Source organism: Oncorhynchus tshawytscha, linkage group LG13, assembly GCF_018296145.1.
Source record: "Oncorhynchus tshawytscha isolate Ot180627B linkage group LG13, Otsh_v2.0, whole genome shotgun sequence".
In the NCBI taxonomy this organism is placed as follows: Eukaryota; Metazoa; Chordata; class Actinopteri; order Salmoniformes; family Salmonidae; genus Oncorhynchus; species Oncorhynchus tshawytscha.
The window spans coordinates 16,349,607-16,374,410 of NC_056441.1; the positions used below are offsets into that span (position 1 = coordinate 16,349,607).

General features: G+C 44.8%; 1 protein-coding gene across 2 annotated transcripts in view; it reads left to right on the forward strand.

Moving 5' to 3' along the window:
• The first annotated feature begins 656 nt into the window (after positions 1-656).
• Positions 657-24,804, forward strand: part of LOC112264375 (adenylyl cyclase-associated protein 2) — a 48,869-nt gene continuing 24,721 nt past the window's right edge. Inside the window, exons 1-4 of one of the 2 annotated variants that reach the window (XM_024440927.2) lie at positions 657-895; positions 14,706-14,830; positions 15,049-15,149; positions 18,486-18,563. In XM_024440927.2, coding sequence (XP_024296695.1) covers positions 14,716-14,830; positions 15,049-15,149; positions 18,486-18,563 — 294 coding nt within the window. In that variant the 5' untranslated portion in view covers positions 657-895; positions 14,706-14,715. Of the gene's footprint in view, positions 896-982; positions 1,094-14,705; positions 14,831-15,048; positions 15,150-18,485; positions 18,564-24,804 lie in introns of those variants that run through there. The other variant, XM_024440926.2, reaches the window with a different exon arrangement.

The window sequence follows — 24,804 nt, forward strand, 5'->3', positions numbered from 1 at the left end:
ATGATGATGGTGGTGGTAATGATGATAGTAGTGGTGGTGGTGGTGATGATGATGTGTCGGTGGTAGTTGTGGTGATGATGATGGTGTCGGTGGTGGTGATGATGATGATTATGATAGTAGTGGTGGTGGTGATGATGATGGTGTCAGTGGTGGTTGTTGTGGTGTTGATGATGTTGGTGGTGGTTGTGGTGATGATGAGGGTGAGGGTGTCGGTGAGGGTTGTGGTGGTGATGATGATGGTGGTGTCGGTGGTGGATGTGGTGATGATGATAGTGGTTGTGGTGATGACGACGATGGTAGTGGGGGTGGTGATAGTTGTGGTGATGATGATGATGTGTTGGTGGTGGTTGTGGTGATGATGATGACGATGGTAGTGGTGGTGGTGTCGGTGGTGGTTGTGGTGATAATGATGATGGCGTCGGTGGTGGTTGTGGTGATGATGATGATGATGATGGTAGTGGTGGTGGTGATGATGACGACAAGCTTTTAGAATTGGATTGTCCACCCAGCACTATGGAGAAACTAGGCTATAGTGCTTTCTCCCTTGAGTCATGGGCAAGTCCATTGTTAGCCTGCCTACACAACATTAGACTTCAATTAGACATTCCATATTTAGGTGTCTGGGGCTCCCATTACTGCTTCTCAAGACCGGGCAGTGGGGCAGGGAAAGATTGGTGTCACCAACTGGTACTTTGCCAGTGGTCCACTTAATCCACTGTTTTCTCAGGTTCACCAATCTGACTTAATTTGGAAGTCCCGGAAACTCAAGAGTTAGCTGCGCGGTTGACTGACAGGGAGGCTGGGTACAGCGGAATACCCAGGGACAAATCTTGCCGGGATATTACAAAAGCGAAAGAACACTACGCCAGGATTTCATAGGGACCTTTAGTCGAAGGTAAATATGTCACTTTGTTGGTTAGTTTGTTTTCAACCGACTGTAATGTTTTTGACTAGATGGGAACGGGAGGGAGGTGGTGCAGGGAGGTGGGGGCCAGGGCAGTACGTTTGTAGCTGGCTCAGCCTCATTGAAACGCGTGCGGTTATTCTATTCGCTGTGTTGGCAGGAGAAAAGAAGACACCGATAACCACAAAGGTCTGAACAATCGCCCTTTTCATATTCTTTGTGTGCGGTCTGTGTGTCTTGTGTTTGTGTTTTTTTTATGGCTAGTTACATCATTGCGTTTTCGCGGCGTTTCAGTGTTTTCCAGAAAACCGGTGAGGCGTCAAATAGGCTACCGTTACTGTTAAGACTATAATAATTTCTAACTTTATTTCATAAATGTATGTCGATGTCATTGCAATTGGTGCATGTGATGACAACGGTAGCCTATACAATGTAGCATGCCAATGACGCAGGATGAAACTGGAAAGATGACGTGTCAACATAGTTGTATTATTATTATGGTGTAATGTGTGGCGCCGAGTCCATAATCGCTTTTAGTATGCCTATGTTATGTGATGCTAATGTCATACCTACTTTCTATGTGATGTGAGGACACATAAACACACCATACTATACTTCTCACACAGAATCAGTGCACCTGTGTCACACCAACCTTGAATTAACCTTTTCGGGAACACAATGAATGTTGACACAGTTTAATGCTGTCCAAAACAGTATGAGCTTCACAAAGATTGATGTCTAGAAATATTATTTCACTGATTGACCATTTTTAAATTCTCACATGTAAGCCTTTCTGATTATTTTCATACTCTCACATGTACTATTCGTAAGCCCTGTAACTATACGAGTTTCCAGATCTCCAGGTAGAAGGCCCATCATCATGTCTAAGAAATAGATGGTCCTTATCCCAGAGACCTTTGGGGACAATCAAGCACCAACCATAGAACCTTCAGAGTTAGTATGGATGACAGTATATCACCACCACTCACTTGAAGCAGGGGCCCAATATAGCTCTGAGATCAGATACGCAGGGCATAGAGTTATGAGACCCCATGGGGATCTGGAAGTAAAATGCCATTCTCATTTCAGTAGAATAATAACACATTCCCAATGTCTGCTTTCACAGCTGTTGGGTCTAAATCCCTCCCCATTGGTCAGACAATTGTTAGGTGCTTTGTTTGCTATGAAAACAATATTCCTTATGGTGCCTCCAGTATATAATTCTATAAATCTCTAACCTCAGGGTTGCGGGTTCAAATCCTGTGCTGCCTCTCCTCCATCAATCACTGTATACAAATAACTTATTGTAACACTGTATAGCTGGAGTCCAACAGCGAAAGAGCTAAACATGTCATTCCCCATGCTATTTCGATCGCCATGGATTCTTTGGCCAACTCACAGTGGTGAAGAGATGCTAATCAAGTCATACTGTGCCAGATTCTAGCTGTTGCTTTCACTCAATTTTCAATTTGAATGTTTTCAACATATCTTTCAGGGAAAACTAATTATGAATAGGGCTTGGGAAAATAGTGTCAGACTGTACTCTGTTCAATAGCACGTTGCAAGGCTTGTCAAATGTTTTTATTTAAAACAAAGCACATCTTGATATTTTGGAATAAATAGGATTTTAATTTGATCACCATGTTGTTGCAAGAAGTGCAAACTTGTAGTGTTTTTAAGCTTTAAAAAAAAGTATAACTTAATTTGCTCTAACAATAAACGTGTCAACCCCTAAACAAATATCCATAATTCACATTTCCTGTTGCTGAAGGATTATTTTCCTGATGTGAGAAAATTGTCAAATTAAGAGCTTACATCTGTACACTCTTTGATCAGTGTTATGTATGCCAGCGAGCACTGGTCTAAGATCAGCTTTCCCTACATTTGACCTTATCTCACCCATTGGAACACAAGCACAAAAACGGACTCAAGATCAGTACTTAGAACACCTCCACCTATCAGTCATTACCCTACACAGTCCATATATATACACAGTTGAAGTCGGAAGTTTACATACACCTTAGCTAAATACATTTAAACTCAGGTTCACAATTCCTGACATTTAATCTTAGTAAAAATTCCCTGTTAAGATCCACACTTTATTTTAAGAATGTGAAATGTCAGAATAATAGGAGAGAGAGTGAATCAAATCAAGAGTTGGCTTTCTATTCCGCAACAAAGCCTCCTTCACTCACGCCGCCAAACTTACCCTAGTAAAACTGACTATCCTACCGATCCTCGACTTTGGCGATATCATCTACAAAATTGCTTCCAACACTCTACTCAGCAAACTGGATGCAGTTTATCACAGTGCCATCCGTTTTGTCACTAAAGCACCTTATACCACCCACTGCGACTTGTATGCTCTAGTCGGCTGGCCCTCGCTACATATTCGTCGCCAGACCCACTGGCTCCAGGTCATCTACAAGTCCATGCTAGGTAAAGCTCCACCTTATCTCAGTTCACTGGTCACGATGGCAACACCCATCCGTAGCACGCTCTCCAGCAGGTGTATCTCACTGATCATCCCTAAAGCCAACACCTCATTTGGCCGCCTTTCGTTCCAGTACTCTGCTGCCTGTGACTGGAACGAATTGCAAAAATCGCTGAAGTTGGAGACTTTTATCTCCCTCACCAACTTCAAACATCTGCTATCTGAGCAGCTAACCGATCGCTGCAGCTGTACATAGCCCACCCATTTTCACCTACCTCATCCCCATACTGTTTTTATTTATTTACTTTTCTGCTCTTTTGCACAGCAATATCTCTACCTGTACATGTCCATCTGATCATTTATCACTCCAGTGTTAATCTGCAAAATTGTAATTATTTGCCTACCTCCTCATGCCTTTTGCACACAATGTATATAGACTCCCCTTTTTTTTCTACTGTGTTATTGACTTGTTAATTGTTTACTCCATGTGTAACTCTGTGTTGTCTGTTCACACTGCTATGCTTTATCTCGGCCAGGTCGCAGTTGCAAATGAGAACTTGTTCTCAACTAGCCTACCTGGTTAAATAAAGGTGAAATAAATAAAAAATAAAAATTATTTCAGCTTTTATTTCTTTCATCACTGTGATAAAGTGTGTCGGTGTAGGAGTCAGGCGCAGGAGAGCAGGGATTTTCTTTGAGAAGCGTGTTTAATGTAGAGATCTGTACACATAGTCCACCAATACAAAATTGGCCCAGATGAATGTCCAAACAACGCGCTCGAAGGAAAACAAACTCGTGTCAGTACACGGAGGAACAACCACAGTTCCGACACTACATACACATACGTCAATGCGAAAACAATAAACCGCATAGAATACTGAACGCTAATACTCACAAGCTTAATCCTGCACGAATTACAGCAGGTAACAGGTGCCCTATATACCCACAGAAATCAAAGCAATTGAAACCAGGTGTGAAAAGGAACACAGACAAAACAACCAGAAAAAGAAAAAGGGATCGGTAGCGGCTAGTAAACCGGCGCCGCCGAGCGCCGCCCGAACAGGGAGAGGAGTTACCTTCGGTAGAAGTCGTGACAATCACATTCCCAGTGGGTCAGATTTACATACACCCAATTAGTATTTGGTAGCATTGCCTTCAAATTGTTTAACTTGGGTCAAACGTTTTGGGTAGCCTTCCTCAAGCTTCCCACAATAAGTTGGGTGAATTTTGGCCCATATCTCCTGAGAGCTGGTATAACTGAGTCAGGTTTGTAGGCCTCCTTGCTCGCACACGCTTTTTCAGTTCTGCCCACAAATTGTCTATAGGATTGAGGTCAGTGCTTTGTGATGGCCACTCCAATACATTGGACATCCTGACTGATGTCTTGAGATTTTGCTTCAATATATCCACATCATTTTTATTCCACATGATGCCAGCTATTTCGTGAAGTGCACCAGTCCCTCCGGCAGCAAAGCACCCCAACAACATGATGCTGCCACCCTGTGCTTCACATTTGGGATGGTGTTTTTTGGCTTGCAAGCCTCCCCCTTTTTCCTCCAAACATATAACAATGATCATTATGGCCAAACAGTTCAGACCAGAGGACATTTCTCCAAAAAGTACGATCTTTGTCCCCATGTGCAGTTGCAAACCACAGTCTGGCTTTTTTATGGTGGTTTTGGAGCAGTGGCTTCTTCCTTGCTGAGCGGCCTTTCAGGTTATGTCGATATAGGACTCATTTTACTGTGGATATAGATACCTTTGTACCCGTTTACTCCAGCATCTTCACAAGGTCCTTTGCTGTTGTTCTGGGATTGATTCACACTTTTCGCACCAAAGTACGTTCATCTCTAGGAGACAGAACGCGTCTCCTTCCTGAGCGGTATGACGGCGGCGTGGTCCTATGATGTTTATACTTGCGTACCATTGTTTGTACAGATGAACGTGGTACCTTCAGTCATTTGGAAATTGCTCCCAAGGATGAACCAGACTTGTGAAGGTCTACAATTTTTTGTAGAGGTCTGATTTCTTTTGATTTTCCCATGATGTCAAGCAAAGAGGCACTGAGTTTGAAGGCAGGCCTTGAAATACATCCACAGATACACGTCCAATTGCCTCAAACAATGTCAATTAGCCTATCAGAAGCTTATAAAGGAATGACATTCTCTTACATTTTCCAAGCTGTTTAAAGGCACAGTCAACTTAGTGTATGTAAACCTCTGACCCACTGGAATTGGGATACAGTGAATGATAAGTGAAATAATCTGTCTGTAAACAATTTTTGGAAAAATTACTTGTCGTGCACAAAGTAGATGTCCTAACCGACATGCCAAAACTATAGTTTGTTAACAAGAAATGTGTTTAGTGGTTGAAAAACAAGTTTTAATGACTCCAACCTAAGTGTATGTAAACTTCTGACTTCAACTGTATATTTTAAGGAGTCACTTTGATGAAGGTACATTGCCAAAACACATTTGTTTTTAACAAATATATATATATATATGAAATAATCTGTTGTTATAGCAGCAAAGGGGGACACATTCATTTTTGAACAAATATATATATATATATATATATATCTTTCAACTTACACTGTCTTCCAAGCGTGTCTGAATATCTCTCAAACATCCAGTTTGAAGACCTCAAACCAAATCTTAAACAGACTGTTTTGGGCCCTGTACTGTCTGGCAGCCCACATAAATATACAGTGAAGCCCATGTTAGACATTTGGCACTGCTGAGAGAATTCTCTAGTGTAATTAACAGATTACGCCCAGGCTGCACCTCCCATCCACCACCAATGAGTTCGTGAACTCACAGGACTGCCGGTTTGAGTCCTGCTGCAGGCTACAGCTCACTGGTGGGGCGGCAGCGTGGCCTAGTGGTTAGAGCGTTGGACTAGTAACTGAAAGGTTGGAAGTTCAAAACTCCGAGCTGACAAGGTACAAATCTGTCATTCTGCTCCTGTTCCTAGGCCGTCATTGAAAATAAGAATTTGTTCTTAACTGACTTTCCTAGATAAATAAAGGTAAAATAAAAAAAAACTGATGTATGCTAGGTCCTACTGTAGCAGATGTCCTAATATTTCGTAATTCCTTTCTTTTACTTTTAAATTTGTGTGTATCGTTGTGTATTGTTAGATATTACTGTACTGTTGGAGCTAGGACAGCAAGCATTTTGCTACACCCGCAAGAGCATCTGCTCAACATGTATGCGACCAATACGATTTGATTTGATTTTAGCTAGGAGGATGGCAGAGGCATTGGTCTAAAACCCTGTTCTGCTTCTTATTTAAGTACCGGTGAGGGATGTTAATATGTTGAAGTGCAGGTGATGTCGGGAGACACAGCACAGCTCCTTCTTTGCTCATCTGGACTGAACTTGACTGTCCTGTGACAAGTGTAGAAGTGTGAGTGTTTGTGTGTCTGTCATTCTGTTGTGTGTGCATTGACCATTTTTGCACAAACTCTTTTGACTCATCACATACACTGCTGCTACTATTTATTATCTATCCTGTTGCCTAGTCAGTCACTTCATCCTATATGTACATACACTATATAAACAAAAGTGTGTGAACACCCCATAATTAGTGGATTCGGCTATTTCAGCCACACCTGTTGCTGACAGCCATGCAATCTCCATAGACAAACATTGGTAGTAGAATGGCCTTACTGAAGTGCTCAGTGACTTTTAACGTGGCACCGTCATAGGATGCCACCTTTCCAAACAGTAAGTTTGTCAAATATGTGCCCTGCTAGAGCTGCCCCGGTCAACTGTAAGTGCTGTTATTGTGAAGTGGAAACATCTAGGAGCAACAACGCTCAGCCATGAAGTAGTAGGCCACACAAGCTCACAGAAAGGGACCGCCAAGTGCTGAAGCGCATAAAAATCATCTGTCCTCGGTTGCAACACTCACACAAGCCTAAGTTCACCATGCACAATGCCAAGCGTTGCCTGGAGTGGTGTAAAGACTATGGAGCAGTGGAAACGCATTCTCTGGAGTGATGAATCACACGTCACCATCTGGCAGTCCGATGGACAAATTGGGGTTTGGCGTAATCCAGGAGAACGCTACTTGCCCCAATCCATAGTGCCAACGGTAAAGTTTGGTGGAGGAGGAATAATGGTCTGGGGCTGTTTTTCATGGTTCGGGCTAGGCCCCTTAGTTCCAGTGAAGGAAAAGCTTAACGCTACAGCATAGAATGACGTTCTAGACGATTCTGTGCTTCCAACTTTGTGACAACAGTTTGGGGAAGGGCCTTTCCTGTTTCAGCCTGACAATGTCCCAGTGCACAAAGCGAGGTCCATACAGAAATGGTTTGTTGAGATTGGTGTGGAAGAACTTGACTGGCCTGCAAAGAGCACTGACCTCAACCCCACCGAACACCTTCGGGATGAATTGGAATGCTGACTGCGAGCCAGGCCTAATCACAATCAATGCCCGACCCCACTAATGCTCTTGTGGCTGAATGGAGCATATCACCGCAGGAATGTTCCAAAATCTAGTGGAAAGCCTTCCCTGAAGAGTGGAGGCTGTTATAGCAGCAAAGGGGGGACCAACTCCATATTAATGCCCATGATCTTGGAATGAGACTATCAGGTGTCCACATACTTTTGGTCATGTGCTGTATCTACCTCAATTACCTCATACCCCTGCACATCAACACTGTACTGGTACCTCGTGTATATAGCCATGTTATCATCAACTTAGTACTGGTGCCCCGTGTATACAGCCAAGTTATCATCAACTCAGTACTGGTACCTTGTGTATATAGCCAAGTTATCATCAACTCAGTACTGGTGCCCCGTGTATACAGCCAAGTTATCATCAACTCAGTACTGGTACCTTGTGTATATAGCCAAGTTATCGTTACTCATTGTGTAGTTATTCTTTGTGTTATTCTTTTTCTATTATTTCTATTATTTTTCTCTCTGCATTGTTGGGAAGGGCCCATAAGTAAGCATTTCACTGTTAGTCTACCCCTCTTGCTTATGAAGCATGTGATAAATAACATTTGGATTTGAAATGTGTGTATTTGCAATTGTCTTTGTTCATGTGCTCGTGCATGTGTCCTTCCATTCGTGTTCCTGTGTGTCTGTGTGTGTGTTAGAAGGGCTAATAATCCAGTCTGTGTGACAGTGACATCACTGGTGCAGATCCCTGCATGGGGATAGCTTCCTACCGCAGTCAGGCGAATGGCCTGGCCAGTGAGGTCAATCTCCACTGATAACAACCAGATCAGGTGACCAATTTGATAATGTTTCTCCTCGACCAAGAGAGGGAAGAACTTTATGAGTCCCAAATGGTACCCTAATCCCAGACCCCTGTATAGTGCACTACTTTTGACCATAGAGTTCTGGTCAAAAATAGTGCACTATATACATCTAGCATTGACCCCACTACGGTAGGCTACACACAAATGAAACTATTAAAAGCTGTGTGTGCTGTTATATTCTGTTTATTTCAGCCTCACTGCTTTACGTAATAGATTGAGAACGCTTGAAATGCACCCTTCTTTCCCTATATCCTTCTTTCCTTCTAACCTTCCTTGATCACTGGTGTTTGAAGCCTGAATGAATGAAAGTAGAGAAGGAAATGAAAGATGAAGTAATGTGTACCGTAGTTTTTACTTCCCCTGTTCAGCCAGATAACTGATACAGCGGAGAAGTAAATTGGACAGGGCTGGCTGAACATTTCTATCAAGTCACAGATCCATCTTCTACACTTGGCCTCCTGTCAATCTCCCTCTACCTTATCTTTGTCTGTGTCCCAAATGGTTCCCTACTACCTGTATAATGCACTACTTTTGACCAGGTTACCATTTAGGACAAGGCTCGTATATTTGTAATGTACACAATGTTCAGATAGATGGCTACATCCTTAGAATAAAGTAAACCCTTACCCTAGCACTCCACTAAAACCTGACCCCAAACACTCTTCTGTATCTGTACAAATCATATGTTTCTGTGAGCATTATATCATTCTGATGAATAATGACATGGATAGAGTCAACTGCATTAGAAATAGCTTTTGATGTATTCAATCTATTACATAAAGCAGTGAGGCTGAAATAGACAGAACAGCACACACAGCTTTTAATACTTTCCTTTGTGTGTAGCCTATTGTAGTGGGGTCGATGCCTGATTTATAACATCTTGAGTCTTGTAGAATGACACAAGTTTGGAATAAAACACCTCGAGTGGAATGGGATTCTCATTTCTTCAGAAGTCTGTGAAATAAAAGTCAGACAGTATATATTTACTCTGTACTGTCACCTTTGTGACTTAGTTTGTTGACCCCTCTAACAGATATCTTAGCGCTGCCTTTGTTCCTGTCCCTGAATAATCTAATAGCTAGTGACATTCCAGTAGATGGAGCAGCATCCAGCTGAAGGTGTGGCTCTGTGGCTGGGGGCCTGACAACTGAACTGACCCTCCTTCAGACCTGGGTGCAAATTCTATTCGAAATCTTTCAAATACTTTTGAGAGTTTGTTGCTCTAGCCTGCCTGGAGTACCGGATTGGTGGAGTTTACAGGCTACTATTATATTGGTTCATTAACTCAGGCATACTCAATCAACAGGAATCAGCCATGACCCATGACCCATGTCATGATCAGTAGTGTAAAGTAATTAAGTAAAAATACTCTAAAGTACGACTATGTAGTTTTTGGGGTACTTTACTTTACTATTTATATTTTGGACAACTTTTACTTTTACTTCACTACATTCCTAAATAAAATAATGTACTTTTTACTCCATACATTTTCCCTGACACCCAAAAGTACTCGTTACATTTTGAATGCTTAGCAGGACAGGAAAATGGTCCAAGTCAAGCACTTATCAAGAGAAAATCCCTGGTCATCCCTACTGCCTCTGATCTGGCAGACTCACTAATGCTTTAAAAAAATATATATATATATTTTTTTGTAATTATAACTTTCTTATATTTCTTTATTTGAAACAAAGATATATTTATTTTTTAGGGAGTGCTTTGTTTGTAATTTATGTCTTGAGTGTTGGAGAGTACATCTGTCAATTTAAAAAAACAAGAAAATTGTGTCGTCTGGTTTGCTTAATATAAGGAATTTGAAATGAAGTTTTTTACAACTTTTACTCAAGTATGACAATTGGGTACGTTTTCCACCATTGGTCATGATAGACCTATGGTATGGTGTGCATGATGTGATATGATTGATGGGTAGCAGAATTTGAAGTCCAAGATAAACTCTGACTGCATCCCAAATGGTTCTCAATTTATTTCCTTTATAAGGCTCATTGACAGGACCAGGCCTGGCTACAGCTCCAGTGCTGGACACATCAAGGCTCATTGACAGGACCAGGCCTGGCTACATCTCCAGTGCTGGACACATCAAGGCTCATTGACAGGACCAGGCCTGGCTACAGCTCCAGTGCTGAATTTATCAAGGATCATTGACAGGACCAGGCCTGGCTACAGCTCCAGTGCTGGACACATCAAGGATCATTGACAGGACCAGGCCTGGCTACAGCTCCAGTGCTGAATTTATCAAGGCTCATTGACAGGACCAACGTCAACAAGGCAAAGGAGCTGATCGTGCACTACAGGAAACGGAGAGCCAAGCATGCCCCATTCACATCGACGGGCTGTAGTGGAGCGGGCCGAAAGCTTTAAGTTCCTCGATGTCCACATCACTAAGGATCTATCATGGTTCAAACACACCAACACAGTCGTGAAGAGGGCACGACAATGCCTCATCCCCAGCAGGTGGCTGATAAGATTAGTCATGGGCCCTCAGATCCTCAAAGTTCTACAGCTGCACCATTGACTGGCTGCATCACCGCTTGGTATGTCAACTGCTTGGTATCCGACCGCAAGGTGCTACAGAGGGTAGTGCGTAAGACCCAGTACATCACTGGGGCCAAGCTCCCTGCCATCCAGGACCTCTATACCAGGTGGTGTTAGAGGAAGGCCCTAAAAAATAGTAAAAAGCTCCAGCGACCCAAGTCATAGACTGTTTTCTCTGCTACTACACAGCAAGCCGATACACCAAGTCTGGAACCAACAGGACCCTTCAGCTTCTAACCCCAAGCCATAAGACTGCTAAATAGTTAGTTAGTTAAATAGTCCGGGTAGCTATTTGGTTATTTGCATTGACCCTTTTTGTACTAACTTTTTTGACTCATCACATACGCTGCTTTAACTGTTTTTAGTATCTGTCCTCTTGCCTAGTCACTTTATTCCTAGTTATATATACATATCTACCTCAATTTCCACGTACCCCTGCATATCAACTCGGTACTGATACCCCATGTACACTACCGGTCAACAGTTTTAGAACACCTACTAATTCAAGGGTATTTCTTTATTTTTACTATTTTCTACATTGTAGAATAATAGTGAAGACATCAAAACTATGAAATAACACATTGAATCATGTAGTAACCAAAAAAGTGTATAAAATATATTTTATATTTGAGATTCTTCAAATAGCCACCTTTTGCCTTGTTGACAGCTTCGCACACTCTTTGTATTCTCTCAACCAGCTTCACCTGGAATGCTTTTCCAAGAGTCTTGAAGGAGTTTCCACATATGCTGAGCACTTGTTGGCTAAATCATCTCAATTGGGTTGAGGTTGGGGGATTGTGGAGGCCAGGTTGTCTGATGCAGCACTCCATCACTCTCCTTATTGGTCAAATAGCCCTTACACAGCCTGGAGGTGTGTTGTGTCATTGTCCTGTTGAAAAACAAGTGATGGGATGGTGTATCGCTGCAGAATGCTGTGGTAGCCATGCTGGTTAAGTGTGCCTTGAATTTAAAATAAATCACAGACAGTATCTTCAGAGCCACCCCCACACACACACACCGTAACACCTCCTCCTCCATGCTTTGCGGTGGGAAATACACATGCAGAGGTCATCCGTTCACCCACACCTTGTCTCACAAAGACATGACGGTTGGAACCAAAAATCTCAAATTTGGACTCCAGACCAAAGGACAAATTTCCACTGGTCTAATGCCCCAAGCAATTCTCTTCTTCTTATTGCTGTCCTTTAGTAGTGGTGTTAATGGTATCTTTGCAGCAATTTGACCATGAAGGCCTGATTCACACAGTCTCCTCTGAACAGTTGATGTTGAGATGTGTCTCTTACTTGAACTCTGTGAAGCATTTATTTGGGCTGCAATTTCTGAGGCTGGTAACTCTAATGAACTTATCCTCTGCAGCAGAGATACCTCTGGGTCTTCCATTCCTGTGGCGGTCCTCATGAGAGCCAGTTTCATCCTAGTGCTTGATGGTTTTTGTGACTGCACTTGAAGAAACTTTCAAAGTTCTTGAAATTCTGCGTATTGACTGACCTTCATGTCTTAAAGTAATGGACTGTTTCACTGATTATTTGACCTGTTCTTGACAAAATATAGACTTGGACTTTTACCAAATAGGGTTATCTTCTGTATACCACCCCTACCTTGTCACAACACAACTGATTGGCTGAAACACATTAAGAAGGAAAGAAATTCCACAAATGTACTTTTAACAAGGCACACCTGTTTAATTGAAAAGCATTCCAGGTGATTACCTCCATGAAGCTGGTTGAGAGAATGCCAAGACTGTGCAAAGCTGGCATCAAGGTGGCTATTTTGAAGGATCTCAAATATAACATATATTTTGACTTGTTTATCAATGTTTTGGTTACTACATGATTCTAGATGTGTTATTTCATAGTTTTGTTGTCTCCACTATTATTCTACAATATAGAAAATAGTAAAAATAAAGAAAAACCCTTGAATGAGTAGGTGTTCCAAACCGTTTGACCGATAGTGTATATAGCCATGTTATCGTTACTCATTGTGTATTTATTATTATTTTATTAATTTGAAATTACAAATACAAATAATAATAATAATTTAAAATTACAAATAAAATGTTGTTGATTTGATTGATTGATTGACAAGACCTGTCTACAGGCCCAGTGATGGACATACTAACGCTCTTTGACAGGACCAGCCATGGCTACAGCCCCAGGCTCTTTGATTGGACCAGCCATGGTTACAGCCCCAGGCTCTTTGATTGGACCAGCCATGGTTACAGCCCCAGACTCTTTGAAAGGATCAGCCATGGTTACAGCCCCAGACTCTTTGACAGGATCAGCCATGGCTACAGCCCCAGGCTCATTGACAGAACCAGTCATGGTTACAGCCCCAGGCTCTTTGATTGGACCAGCCATGGTTACAGCCCAAGGCTCTTTGACAGGATCAGCCATGGTTACAGCCCCAGGCTCTTTGATTGGACCAGCCATGGTTACAGCCCCAGGCTTTTGATTGGACCAGCCATGGTTACAGCCCCAGGCTCTTTGATTGGACCAGCCATGGTTACAGCCCCAGGCTCTTTGACAGGACCAGCCATGGCTACAGCCCCAGGCTCTTTGACAGGACCAGCCATGGCTACAGCCCCAGGCTCTTTGACAGGATCAGCCATGGTTACAGCCCCAGGCCTTGACAGGATCAGCCATGGTTACAGCCCCAGGCTCTTTGACAGAACCAGCCATGGTTACAGCTCAAGTCTCTTTGACAGGATCAGCCATGGTTACAGCCCCAGGCTCTTTGATTGGACCAGCCATGGTTACAGCCCCAGGCTTTTGATTGGACCAGCCATGGTTACAGCCCCAGGCTCTTTGATTGGACCAGCCATGGTTACAGGACCAGCCACGGTTACAGCCCCAGGCCTTGACAGGACCAGCCATGGTTACAGCCCCAGGCTCTTTGATTGGACCAGCCATGGTTACAGCCCCAGACTCTTTGACAGGATCAGCCATGGTTACAGCCCCAGGCTTTTTGATTGGACCAGCCATGGTTACAGCCCCAGGCTCTTTGATTGGACCAGCCATGGTTACAGCCCCAGGCTCTTTGACAGGATCAGCCATGGTTACAGCCCCAGGCCTTGACAGGATCAGCCATGGTTACAGCCCCAGGCTCTTTGATTGGACCAGCCATGGTTACAGCACCAGACTCTTTGACAGGATCAGCCATGGTTACAGCCCCAGACTCTTTGACAGGATCAGCCATGGCTACAGCCCCAGGCTCATTGACAGAACCAGCCATGGTTACAGCCCCAGGCTCTTTGATTGGACCAGCCATGGTTACAGCCAAGGCTCTTTGACAGGATCAGCCATGGTTACAGCCCCAGGCTCTTTGATTGGACCAGCCATGGTTACAGCCCCAGGCTCTTTGATTGGACCAGACATGGTTACAGCCCCAGGCTCTTTGATTGGACCAGCCATGGTTACAGCCCAAGGCTCTTTGACAGGATCAGCCATGGCTACAGCCCCAGGCTCTTTGATTGAACCAGCCATGGCTACAGCCCCAAACTGACTTTCTCCACTTCCTTCTAGGGCCGCCACCATGGAAAAATTAGTTCAGAGGCTGGAGCAGGCCGTGATTCGCTTAGAGCAGGTGTCCGTCAACATGCAGGTGTCCAATGGCATGGCCAACGGGGACTGTAACGGGATCAACGGAGGTGAGTAGTAGAATTCTCATGGTCCAGGTTACGACAGCGGTGTTTAGCATTGGCTAGTGAGGCAGAGTAACCAGGAGGTTCAATGTTTAAGGTTCTAGGTTCAACTGGGAACTACTTTATGCAATGAACATTTATGAACATATAATACTGTATGTAAAAGTACAGTATAGTCATTGTTTTATCCTGCTTCTTCCTCTCCTCCACTCCTGTCTCTACAGGTCTGTCCCAGTGTATGGATGCCTTTGACCTGCTGCTGTTGGGGCCAGTGTCAGAGTACCTGAAGAATAGCAGAGCCATAGGAGACGATGTGGAGAACCATGTGAGTGGTGTGTACGTGCGCGCGTGCGTGTGACTGATTCTCCTTAAGTGTATTTGAGTGGCGTCTTGCAAAGGCTGCAAATGAGAAATGGCTCTGCGCCATTAAGAGCACAAAGTCTCCTCCTCAATCCCCAAATCCCTCAAACGTTCTCACTTACACACACACACTCACACACACCAGCTGTCTCAGACAGGGGGCTGTCCACAGCTGCTGTCTTGGTTAACACACTGGTGTTATATTTGGGCTTTATCTGAAACTGTTAGTCTACAGTAAGTGAAACGAAGCAGTCCCTTTCCCTTTACTAGAATATGTGGACAACTACAAATACCTGGGTGTCTGTCTAGACTGTAAACTCTCCTTCCAGACTCACATTAAGCGTCTCCAATCCAAAATTAAATCTAGAATCGGCTTCCTATTTCGCAACAAAGCCTCCTTCACTCATGTTGCCAAAAACGGACTATCCCACTAATCCTTGGCTTCGGCGATGTCATTTACAAAATAGCCTCCAACACTCTACTCAGCAAACTGGATGCAGTCTATCACAGTGCCATCTGTTTTGTCACAAAAGCCCCATATACTACCCACCAGTGTATGCTCTCGTTGGCTGGCCCTCACTACATATCCATTGCCAAACCCACTGGCTCCAGGTCATCTACGAGTCTTTGCTAGGTAAAGCTTACCAGCTCACTGGTCACCATAGCAACACCCACCGGTAGCACGCACTCCAGCAGGTATATTTTACTGGTCATCCCCAAAGCCAACACTTCCTTTGGCCGCCTTTCCTTCCAATTCTCTGCTGCCAATGACTGGAACGAATTGCAAAAATCTCTAAGGCTGAAGCCTTGTATCTCCCTCTCTAAGTTTAATCTGTCAGAGCAGCTTACCGATCACTGTACCTGTACACAGCCAATCTGTAAATAGCACACCCTACCTCATCCCCATATTATTACTTACCCTCTTGCTCTTTTGCACCCCAGTGTCTCTACTTGCACATCATCATCTGCACATCTATCACTCCAGTATTAATGATAAATGATTTTGCCTCTATGGCCTATTTATTACCTACATCTCTTGACTCTTCTACATTTGCACACACTGTACATATATTTTTGTATTTTTCTTTTCTATTGTATTATTGACTGCACATTTGTTTATGTGTAACTCTGTATTGTTGTTTTTGTCACAGTGCTTTGCTTTATCTTGGCAAGGTTGCAGTTGTAAATGAGAACTTGTTCTCAACTGGCCTGCCTGGTTAAATAAAGGTGAAATAAAATACAAAATAAAACGGACAGAAACTCAAAGTATGTGATATTTGTAACAGAGTAGGCGCTGAGAATACACAAAAAAGATCATTAGGATTTGAATTGAGTTGAGTTTTAATTAAGGTACTAGGGCAGCTACAAGCTGAACAGCATTAGCACATACCATAGCACATGCCAGCTACAAGCTGAACAGCATTAGCACATACCATAGCACATACCAGCTACAAGCTGAACAGCATTAGCACATACCATAGCACATACCAGCTACAAGCTGAACAGCATTAGCACATTCCATAGCACATACCAGGAAACACAGTTAAACACAGTTAAATCAATAAACTGAGAGACAAGAACATCTAAAAGTAAAGAAAGGGAGTTGAAGGAAAGAACGGATTACCACAGAATGATATAAATAAATAAATATGAAACTAAGAAAGTCGCCTACCCTGTTCTCACAGGCTACTATTCTACTTCTACTCTGTTCTCACAGGCTATTATTCTACATCTACTCTCTCTGTTCTCACAGGCTACTATTCTACATCTACTCTCTCTGTTCTCACAGACTGCTATTCTACATCTACTCTGTTCTCACAGGCTACTATTCTACTTCTACTCTGTTTTCACAGGCTGCTATTCTACTTCTGCTCTGTTCTCACACTCTACTATTCTACTTCTACTCTGTTCTCACAGGCTACTATTCTACTTCTACTCTGTTCTCACAGACTACTATTCTACTTCCATTGAGAGAAACTATGTGTGTAACTTTAATTCATGATACTGTATATCAGGGTTCCACAGGTGATTTTATTTGCCCACCCAAGTTTTCTGAGCAAAATGTTATTGTTGGACATAAAAGACTGTAAAAACACCATCAAATCTGTTTCAAAGTATATACCCACGTATAATAGAGAGACATGTGATCGAATCCAAATGTAAGCTAGGTTTAAAATATTATTTATGTTCTTGTTGTGGTCAATTTGAAGTCTACAAATTATTTGTCATTATGTTCCGGTCCCCTGACCATCCGCTCAAGAAAAAATTGTCCTGCAGCGGAATCTAGTTGATGATCCCTGATGTATATGTTGTCACCCAGCCAACTCTAACATCACTAACATGTAATAGTAATTTCTCTCTAACACAGTGAGATTCTCTCTAGATCTACCAGTGACCATAGGGATGGATGAATGTTGAGCACTTAGTGACCACTTCACTTCCCTGCCAGCTCTCTGTTATTGGGACTAGTTTTATATAAAGACATGGAGGATTCCCCTTGTTTTATCTCTCATAGGTCTGCCTGGCTTTGGGAGCTGAGCATTGTAGTCAAACTGTGTGGGGTCCAGCCCTTGGCCAGGGAAAACCACTGTAGAGAGCTGGGAAGAGGAAGAGTGATTTTAAATGACAGTCTGTTTCCTGTTCCCTACAAAGCCAATGGCGGGAGTGTGTTTGAACTTTAACCCTGAGTTCCAATATTAAACCGCAACACAAGCACCTTTTCCTCCCTGATGTCAGGCCGTTTTCCACAAAGAGATGGGGCGTAGTTTGTGGCTAGTAATCATGTTGGCAACCACTTTGATGAATTCTCTTTTGACTCCCAAAATAGAGCACACATTTTTTAAAACCTTTATTCATGCCAGGCACTGACAGGATGTCCAATTTGAAAAAATCCCTTTCTCAAGGGAGACATGATTACCAATGGGAATGAAATAACTGAGAATGACAGAGAAATAGACCCAATCTGTGGTGAAAATGGGACTGGGGGATAGGGCGAGGATATTCCTTCACAGGTCTTTCCCTCGTAAGACAACATTCACTGAATCTCCTTCTCCCATCACAGTGAAGGAGGGAAGAGGAGGAGGGGGTATTTGGGTTAGAGGTAGGGGTTTTTATGTTAGGAAAGCTCCTTTTATGGGTTCCTCTGGAGGTCTTTTCCCAAACATGGGACATGCCTCATGAGACCTGACTAATGCAGAGTTTTATATCAGCATGATGCAGTGCAGGTTCCGTTAGAGAGGGAAATGTGGCTTATAATGCCCTCAGATTTGGCCTTTTAACCTTTTCCCGCTGTGCTTGACAGGCGGAGATGGTGAACAACGCTCTACAGCTTCAGAGAAGCTTCCTCAAAATGGCCACCACACACCAGGAGCCTGCTCAGGTAAGGATGATATTTGCAATGGCTTGGAGGACTGTTCTGAATGCAAATAAAATGTTATTCTTCACAAACACATGGTTAGCAGATGTTAATGCGAGTGTATCGAAATGCTTGTGCTTCTAGTTCTGACAGTGCAGTAATATCTAACAAGTTATCTAGCAATTCCACAACAACTACCTAATACACACAATGTAAAGGGATTGAATATGTACATAAAAATATATGGATGAGCGATGGCCGAGCGGCATTAGCAAGATGCAATAGATGGTACAGTATATACATATGAGATGAGTATGTAAGATGTGTAAACATTATTAAAGTGGCATTATTTAAAGTGACTAGTCATCCATTTATTAAAGTGGCCAATGAGTCTGTATGTAGACAGCAGCCTCTCTGTGTTGGTGATGGCTGTTTAACAGTAAAATGGCCTTGAGATAGAAGCTGTTTTTCAGTCTCTCGGTCTCAGCTTTGATGCATCTGTACTGACCTCGCCTTCTGGATGGTAGCGATGTGAACAGGCAGTGGCTCGGGTGGTTGTTGTCCTTGATGATCTTTTTGGCCTTCCTGTGACATTGGGTGCTGCAGGTGTCCTGGAGGGCAGGTAGATTGCCCCTGCTGATATATTGTGTAGACCGCACCACCCTCTAGAGAGCCTTGAGGTTTCTGGCGGTGCAGTTGCCGTACCAGGCGGTGATACAGCCCGACAGGATGCTCTCAATTTTTGTGCATCTCTAAAAGTTTAGAGGGTTTTAGGTGACAATCCAAATGTATTCAACCTCCTGACAGTGCAATAATATCTAACAAGTAATCTAACAATTCCCCAACAACTACCTAATACACACAAATCTAAAGGGGTGAATGAGAATATGTAAGTATATGGATGAGCAATGGCCGAGGGGCATAGGCAAGGTGCAATAGATGGTATAAAATACAGTATATAGATGTGATATGAGTAATGTAAGATATGTCAACATTTATTAAAGTGGCAGTATTTAGAGTGCATTGTATAAAGTGACTAGTGATCCATTTATTAAAACCTCTTACAGCTACCCCCCTACTATTTTTCAATTTCCGCCTGAAGACATACCCAAATCTAACTGCCTGTAGCTCAGGCCCAGGACCAAGGATATGCATATTCTTGGTTTCATTTGAAAGAAAACACCCTGAAGTTTGTGTAAATGTGAATTGAATTATAGGAGAATATAACACAATAGATCTGGTTTAGATAATACAATGAACAAAACCATACGTTTTTTCATTTTTATTGTTGTATCATCATCTTTAAAATGAACAAGACAAAACAAATATTCAGATAGGATGATGGGGACAATTTCAGTGAAAAACATAATAGGGCAACAGTACTTGTGCAAAGTGTCAGAATGATAACTTCCAAAATGAGTGTGCTACATGACATTTATCATGAAGTCACCCAGGTGTCCCACAGAAGTAGCCCAAATGTACCCAAGTGGCCAAATTGGTGAAGTTATACATTTTGAATGGAATAATTTTGAATTCAACACCATAGTATCGCCCATTTCAGTATCGGCCATTTCAGTATCACTCATTTCAGTATTGCCCTTTTCAGTATCGGCCATTTCAGGAACACCTTTTCCAGAGTTCTATAGTGGCAGACCTTTCCTCTCTGTGTTTCCCTGTGCTGCTGGGCCAGTGGGCAGCCATGCGGCGCCCCAGAGCTCTGTTCACATAGGATTACCCCTTTTAAAAAAGAACGCTAATACAACACATTCCCAATGCATTCATGTATGGGGAAGGGGGTATGAAGAGGAAGAGGGGTTAACCTGTTATCATCCCGTCAGCCTTCAGTTTGTATTGAACCAGGCGGGAGCTCAGAGCTGTACAGGAAGTGATTAACTCCTATCTCGCAGGTCATTGGTCAAGTGGCAGTAAGAGAGAATTCACCAATTGTCTGATAAACAAACAAGGAAGAAGGGTTTAAACGGAGGGAGGGAAGGGAGAGTAAGGGAATAAGAGATAGTGGAGGAAGAGAAGAAAGAAGGGGAGGGGAGAGGAATGACATGTCCTGTATCTTTACTGTAGCCTGTAGAGACTGTAGCCTGTAGAGAGCCTGTAGCCTGGAGAGAGCCAGTAGCTTGTAGAGCCAGTAGGCTATAGAGCCTGTAGAGACTGTAGCCTGTAGAGCCAGTAGCCTGTAGAGCCAGTAGCCAGTAGAGACTGTAGCCTGTAGAGAGCCTGTAGCCTGGAGAGAGCCAGTAGCTTGTAGAGCCAGTAGCCTATAGAGCCTGTAGCCTGTGTAGCCTGTAGAGAGCCTGTAGCCTGTAGAGACTGTAGCCTGTAGAGAGACTGTAGCCTGTAGAGACCTTAGCCTGTAGAGACCTTAGCCTGTAGAGACCTTAGCCTGTAGAGACCTTAGCCTGTAGAGACCTTAGCCTGTAGAGACCTTAGCCTGTAGAGACCTTAGCCTGTAGAGACCGTAGCCTGTAGAGACCGTAGCCTGTAGAGAGCCTGTAGCCTGTAGAGAGCCTGTAGCCTGTAGAGGGCCTGTAGCCTGTAGAGAGCCTGTAGCCTGTAGAGAGCCTGTAGCCTGTAGAGAGCCTGTAGCGAGCCTGTAGCCTGTAGAGAGCCTGTAGCCTGTAGAGAGCCTGTAGCCTGTAGAGAGCCTGTAGCCTGTAGAGAGCCTGTAGCCTGTAGAGAGCCTGTAGCCTGTAGAGAGACTGTAGAGAGACTGTAGAGAGACTGTAGCCTGTAGAGAGACTGTAGAGAGACTGTAGCCTGTAGAGACTGTAGAGAGACTGTAGCCTGTAGAGAGACTGTAGAGAGCCTGTAGCCTGTAGAGAGCCTGTAGCCTGTAGAGAGCCTGTAGCCTGTAGAGAGCCTGTAGCCTGTAGATAGACTGTAGCCTGTAGAGAGACTGTAGAGGGCCTGTAGCCTGTAGAGGGCCTGTAGCCTGTAGAGAGCCTGTAGCCTGTAGAGACCTTAGCCTGTAGAGACTGTAGCCTGTAGAGAGCCTGTAGCCTGTAGAGAGCCTGTAGCCTGTAGAGAGCCTGTAGCCTGTAGAGAGCCTGTAGCCTGTAGAGAGCCTGTAGCCTGTAGAGAGCCTGTAGCGAGCCTGTAGCCTGGAGAGAGCCTGTAGCCTGAGAGAGCCTGTAGCCTGTAGAGATCCTGTAGCCTGAAGAGAGCCTGTAGCCTGAAGAGAGCCTGTAGCCTGTAGAGAGACTGTAGAGAGCCTGTAGCCTGTAGAGAGCCTGTAGCCTGTAGAGAGCCTGTAGCCTGTAGAGAGCCTGTAGCCTGTAGAGAGCCTGTAGCCTGTAGAGAGACTGTAGCCTGTAGAGAGACTGTAGCCTGTAGAGAGACTGTAGCCTGTAGAGAGCCTGTAGCGAGCCTGTAGCCTGTAGAGAGCCTGTAGCCTGTAGAGAGCCTGTAGCCTGTAGAGAGCCTGTAGCGAGCCTGTAGCCTGTAGAGCCTGTAGCCTGGAGAGAGCCTGTAGCCTGGAGAGAGCCTGTAGCCTGGAGAGAGCCTGTAGCCTGGAGAGAGCCTGTAGCCTGTAGAGATCCTGTAGCCTGAAGAGAGCCTGTAGCCTGAAGAGAGCCTGTAGCCTGTAGAGAGACTGTAGAGAGCCTGTAGCCTGTAGAGAGCCTGTAGCCTGTAGAGAGCCTGTAGCCTGTAGAGAGCCTGTAGCCTGTAGAGAGCCTGTAGCCTGTAGAGAGACTGTAGCCTGTAGAGAGACTGTAGCCTGTAGAGAGACTGTAGCCTGTAGAGAGACTGTAGCCTGTAGAGAGACTGTAGCCTGTAGAGAGACTGTAGCCTGTAGAGAGACTGTAGAGAGACTGTAGCCTGTAGAGACTGTAGAGAGGCTGTAGCCTGTAGAGAGACTGTAGAGAGCCTGTAGCCTGTAGAGAGCCTGTAGCCTGTAGAGAGCCTGTAGCCTGTAGAGAGAGCGAGCCTGTAGCCTGGAGAGAGCCTGTAGCCTGGAGAGAGCCTGTAGCCTGTAGAGATCCTGTAGCCTGAAGAGAGCCTGTAGCCTGAAGAGAGCCTGTAGCCTGTAGAGAGACTGTAGAGAGCCTGTAGCCTGTAGAGAGCCTGTAGCCTGTAGAGAGCCTGTAGCCTGTAGAGAGCCTGTAGCCTGTAGAGAGCCTGTAGCCTGTAGAGAGACTGTAGCCTGTAGAGAGACTGTAGCCTGTAGAGAGACTGTAGCCTGTAGAGAGCCTGTAGAGCCTGTAGCCTGTAGAGAGCCTGTAGCCTGTAGAGAGCCTGTAGCCTGTAGAGAGCCTGTAGCGAGCCTGTAGCCTGTAGCGAGCCTGTAGCCTGGAGAGAGCCTGTAGCCTGGAGAGAGCCTGTAGCCTGGAGAGAGCCTGTAGCCTGGAGAGAGCCTGTAGCCTGTAGAGATCCTGTAGCCTGAAGAGAGCCTGTAGCCTGAAGAGAGCCTGTAGCCTGTAGAGAGACTGTAGAGAGCCTGTAGCCTGTAGAGAGCCTGTAGCCTGTAGAGAGCCTGTAGCCTGTAGAGAGCCTGTAGCCTGTAGAGAGCCTGTAGCCTGTAGAGAGACTGTAGCCTGTAGAGAGACTGTAGCCTGTAGAGAGACTGTAGCCTGTAGAGAGACTGTAGCCTGTAGAGAGACTGTAGCCTGTAGAGAGACTGTAGAGAGACTGTAGCCTGTAGAGACTGTAGAGAGGCTGTAGCCTGTAGAGAGACTGTAGAGAGCCTGTAGCCTGTAGAGAGCCTGTAGCCTGTAGAGAGCCTGTAGCCTGTAGAGAGCCTGTAGCGAGCCTGTAGCCTGTAGCGAGCCTGTAGCCTGGAGAGAGCCTGTAGCCTGGAGAGAGCCTGTAGCCTGGAGAGAGCCTGTAGCCTGGAGAGAGCCTGTAGCCTGTAGAGATCCTGTAGCCTGAAGAGAGCCTGTAGCCTGAAGAGAGCCTGTAGCCTGTAGAGAGACTGTAGAGAGCCTGTAGCCTGTAGAGAGCCTGTAGCCTGTAGAGAGCCTGTAGCCTGTAGAGAGCCTGTAGCCTGTAGAGAGCCTGTAGCCTGTAGAGAGACTGTAGCCTGTAGAGAGACTGTAGCCTGTAGAGAGACTGTAGCCTGTAGAGAGACTGTAGAGAGACTGTAGCCTGTAGAGACTGTAGAGAGGCTGTAGCCTGTAGAGAGACTGTAGAGAGCCTGTAGCCTGTAGAGAGCCTGTAGCCTGTAGAGAGCCTGTAGTCTGTAGAGAGCCTGTAGCCTGTAGAGAGACTGTAGCCTGTAGAGAGACTGTAGAGAGCCTGTAGCCTGTAGAGACTGTAGAGAGACTGTAGCCTGTAGAGAGACTGTAGAGAGCCTGTAGCCTGTAGAGAGCCTGTAGCCTGTAGAGAGCCTGTAGCCTGTAGATAGACTGTAGCCTGTAGAGAGACTGTAGAGGGCCTGTAGCCTGTAGAGGGCCTGTAGCCTGTAGAGAGCCTGTAGCCTGTAGAGACCTTAGCCTGTAGAGACTGTAGCCTGTAGAGAGCCTGTAGCCTGTAGAGGGCCTGTAGCCTGTAGAGAGCCTGTAGCCTGTAGAGAGCCTGTAGCCTGTAGCGAGCCTGTAGCCTGTAGAGAGCCTGTAGCCTGTAGAGAGCCTGTAGCCTGTAGAGAGCCTGTAGCCTGTAGAGAGCCTGTAGCCTGTAGAGAGCCTGTAGCCTGTAGAGAGACTGTAGAGAGACTGTAGCCTGTAGAGAGACTGTAGAGAGACTGTAGCCTGTAGAGAGACTGTAGAGAGACTGTAGCCTGTAGAGACTGTAGAGAGACTGTAGCCTGTAGAGAGACTGTAGAGAGCCTGTAGCCTGTAGAGAGCCTGTAGCCTGTAGAGAGCCTGTAGCCTGTAGAGAGCCTGTAGCCTGTAGATAGACTGTAGCCTGTAGAGAGACTGTAGAGGGCCTGTAGCCTGTAGAGGGCCTGTAGCCTGTAGAGAGCCTGTAGCCTGTAGAGACCTTAGCCTGTAGAGACTGTAGCCTGTAGAGAGCCTGTAGCCTGTAGAGAGCCTGTAGCCTGTAGAGAGCCTGTAGCCTGTAGAGAGCCTGTAGCCTGTAGAGAGCCTGTAGCCTGTAGAGAGCCTGTAGCGAGCCTGTAGCCTGTAGCGAGCCTGTAGCCTGGAGAGAGCCTGTAGCCTGTAGCGAGCCTGTAGCCTGTAGCGAGCCTGTAGCCTGTAGCGAGCCTGTAGCCTGTAGAGAGCCTGTAGCCTGTAGAGAGCCTGTAGCCTGTAGAGAGCCTGTAGCCTGTAGAGAGCCTGTAGCCTGTAGAGAGCCTGTAGCCTGTAGAGAG